This window comes from Etheostoma cragini, chromosome 3, assembly GCF_013103735.1.
Source record: "Etheostoma cragini isolate CJK2018 chromosome 3, CSU_Ecrag_1.0, whole genome shotgun sequence".
In the NCBI taxonomy this organism is placed as follows: domain Eukaryota; kingdom Metazoa; phylum Chordata; class Actinopteri; order Perciformes; family Percidae; genus Etheostoma; species Etheostoma cragini.
This window is the reverse complement of record NC_048409.1, coordinates 8650413-8653895: the sequence shown is the minus strand read 5'-3', so window position 1 is coordinate 8653895 and position 3483 is coordinate 8650413. Positions and strand designations below refer to the sequence as shown.

At 41.9% G+C, this 3483-nt stretch overlaps 1 protein-coding gene across 1 annotated transcript in view; it reads left to right on the top strand.

Annotated features, from left to right (window-relative positions):
- Nucleotides 1–1849, top strand: part of wsb1 (WD repeat and SOCS box containing 1) — a 14923-nt gene extending 13074 nt beyond the window's left edge. Inside the window, exons 8-9 of the mRNA XM_034866679.1 lie at nucleotides 484–591; nucleotides 1641–1849. Of these exons, the coding sequence (XP_034722570.1) occupies nucleotides 484–591; nucleotides 1641–1803 (271 nt within the window). The 3' untranslated portion in view covers nucleotides 1804–1849. The remainder of the gene's footprint in view (nucleotides 1–483; nucleotides 592–1640) is intronic.
- The last annotated feature ends 1634 nt before the right edge of the window (nucleotides 1850–3483 follow it).

Here is a 3483-nt window from a genome sequence, read left to right as displayed (position 1 = left end):
AAACCCATTGAGCCGTCCCACCGAAGGCTTAAAGTATTTCAGAGAAAACACTTCCAGTAATTTTTTCTCTCTCTCTCTTTTTCTCTCTCTGTGTCTCTCTCGATAGTCATCTCTTAGAGCTAGATCCATTTGATAGCCTCTTTTAATTTTTTAATTTATATATATGTATATATAAGCAGCACTGGTTTTAATAAACAATGTGATAGTAGTTCACATCTTTGCTGGGCCTGGCCTGTCTCATATGCCAACATGTCGGTTGAGTTAAAATTTATTATATAGTATCAACTCCTAGTAAGAGTTATCTCAAGACACTTTACAGATAAAGCAGGTCTAGACCACACTCTATAATTTACAAAGACCCAACAATTCCAGTGATCAAAGAAAATAAACACCTGGGCTATTAATTGCAGTTTCACGGCAGTCCAGTTTCCTGCGTGTAGTTTGGATTCTGACAACAGTGTTCTTGTGTGTCTGTCTGCTAAGGCTGGTTCGTTTCTGGAGCATCGAGGAAAGAGCCCCTCAGGCCATCGCCTCTCTGCCTAATGGCCTCTGCTGTGCCTTTTCGGCTGAAGGGAGTGTCCTTGCTGCTGGGTAAGGCTTTAGCTCATGTACAGATACACACACACACACACAGACACAGATTATGTCCTCAATTCCTCAGTTACACCTCATTGACTTCTGCCTTCTGACCTGAGGTCTGTTACCTAAAGCACAATGAGAAAAGCAGAGATCAAAGTCCAACACCTAACTTCAGTTGAAACTAAAACGGTTCAGTAAATGTCGATTCAAGCTCCCACAGTCAGACTCATGTTCTTATGGGTTATTAAGCAGCCCGAGAGTTTGGACATAAATCAAATGGATAAACCATTGCAAACAGATGTTTTTAAACAGAGCCGCCATGTTCACAGCCACCTGGCAGCACTTAATATTGGAAACAGAAGAGGAATTCAAACATCTTTTTTTTTTAATGACTTTAAGCAAAAGTGGTTGAAGGGTTAGTTACGATGTTCGAGAAACAGTCCATCGGGTTGCCATAGTAATGAAGATCAAACATCACAAAGCAACATTGTAACTCACAACGGCTACGCAGAAACCTCCTACAAGAAGTAGCCTGATCGTTATTTAAAGTGCTCATATTGTGCTCATTTTCAGCTTTATAATTGTATTTTGAGGTTGTACCAGAATAAGTTTCCATGGTTTAATTTTTTAAAAGCACCATATTTTTGTTGTATTGCACATTGCAGCAGATCCTGTTTTCACCCTGTGTGTTTATGTGTCTGTTTTAGCTACAGAGCGAGACATCTCACTTGCTTTAGCTACAGAGTGAGAGTGACTGTTATCCTGCCAGCATACGTTACCATAGTAACTGAGCATTAACTATGTTGAATTAACTTTAATGAAGGGAATTAACTGTAAATGAATCCAACTAACCGAGTGAAGCTTGGCTTATTTATGGAACGGGCCTGTTCTCCATGTTCCTCAGTTTGCGGGCACTATGGCCGGCTGGATGCATTCCTAACTAGTTTTGTTTTGAACATTTCCACCAAACTCACATTAATTGCATCGGTGCAGTCCTGTGATCAATTCCAAGTTCTTCCACCTCCCCCCTGATGATCTATCGCTGTTCCTTTCCATTCCAGGACTCGTGACGGTGCGGTGCACTTCTGGGAGTCTCCTCGCAGCATTGGCAGCCTGCAGCACATGAGTAGGATGTCTCTCCGTCGGGTGATGAGCACCCAGCAGGTGGAGGCCCTGGCCATTCCCACGCCGCTCCGTGACTACCTGACCTACAAAGTCATCTAACCCACAGCACCAACTGTTCTTGTCACAGCATCATCTGGCTGAAAAACCCATGCATTACTTTCTGAAAAATAAAACCAAACTTTGTTGAACAAATAGAATCAACCGGGGAAGGAGGAACAGAGCCACCTGCGCTCAAACCCCACCACCTCCACAGCAGGATATTCTGTTGCTTTTGTAAATATTTATTTTTGTAAGTACTTTAGTGAGTGAGCGTGCTGTACACCTGTAAGGTCAGGTTACTTCGTGGGCCTCCCGTCCATTCATCACACCAGTGTGGAACCTGTACTCCTCCAGCTGGCTCCAGCTCTCCCCCAGGTTCCGTAGACCCTTCATCTTTTCTTCTGAGTTGGAATGCTGTTGCACTTAATGTGAGAAGCTTTCGCAGCGTTGCTTGCTCTTCATGTCAGGGTTTCTGTTTGGAAGTGGTTTAAAAACGAGATGAAGCAGTTATTGTTCTCTCTTAGGTTTGAACATTCACCTGAAACAGTATTCACACCATCATGGCACACTCGCTTGGCACTGAAACCCAGAGTTGTTCAATGTGCCAAGCAGTTGTTTTATGTCCTATATAGAGACATTTGCCGTTCAGTGATCAAACACAGTACGTTAGCTAGTTTAATTTAATTTCTGCTGTTTGGTCACACCAGAATCCGGCCCAATGAAAATGTCCTGAGTGATAAATCTTTAAGGCACATATATGGTCATTGCAGATATATTGGTATTGCTGTATATATCAGCTGGTAAATGGCTAAATGAAATGGCAAAGATATTTTTGGGGAAACTTTGTTTAAAATTGATAGAATTGTCATTGGATTTTTTTCAATCTGTGTATTAGCCTCAAACATCCGGTATCAGTCAGGGGAATTGATGTTTGATTGGTTTACCAGAGATCACCAGAACACTGACTATAATGACCTCCATTCATTAGGATTATAGGATGACTTCCAGATACCTACGCCCTCTGAACACTTAGCTGATGACAGAAACAGGATGGAGTTGGTAAACAGTTCAGATGTTCCATGTCAAAATTCAGCTTGGGTTTACAGCGTTACAGTCCACGGACCACACCATTGCTATTTAACTGATTAAATTAGGTGCAATGTTTTGTCATTATAAATAGAGAGAAACCCTTTAGTTTCCTTCTTTTTCTTTTAAAGCTACCGGGTGGCAGGAAATGAGATTGGTAGTGGAGGTAAACAATGCAGGCTCCAAATTGTCTAAAATTTGTCTTAGCAAAATATTTGAGGACGGAATGAGTGCAACACATCCGTACAAGAATACACACAATGTGTTGTGGTAACAAACACTGAATGGAAACTCAACAGGGTACCGTTTTAAACCCTCCCAAAATTGCCACTGATATGTGCTACTAACTAAAGTACACCAGCTCAGAGTTTCTGTAAATTTCAAACCAACAATCAGTCTGTCAACCCTGTCATGATGCCGGTGGAGCCCACCCAAACATGTCTCAAACTGGTGACACAAATGGTGTGTGTGAGCGCGTGTGTTTCAGTCCCATACCTGCCAGTACAAAGCCTTGAGACCAGTGTTTAATGGTTTCACACTAAAGCACCTCGACCAAACCAGTACAGAGTTCCATTACATATGTATGTATGTATGTATGTATGTGTGTGTGTGTGTGTCTGTGTGTCTGTGTGTGTGTGAGATATATATATATAT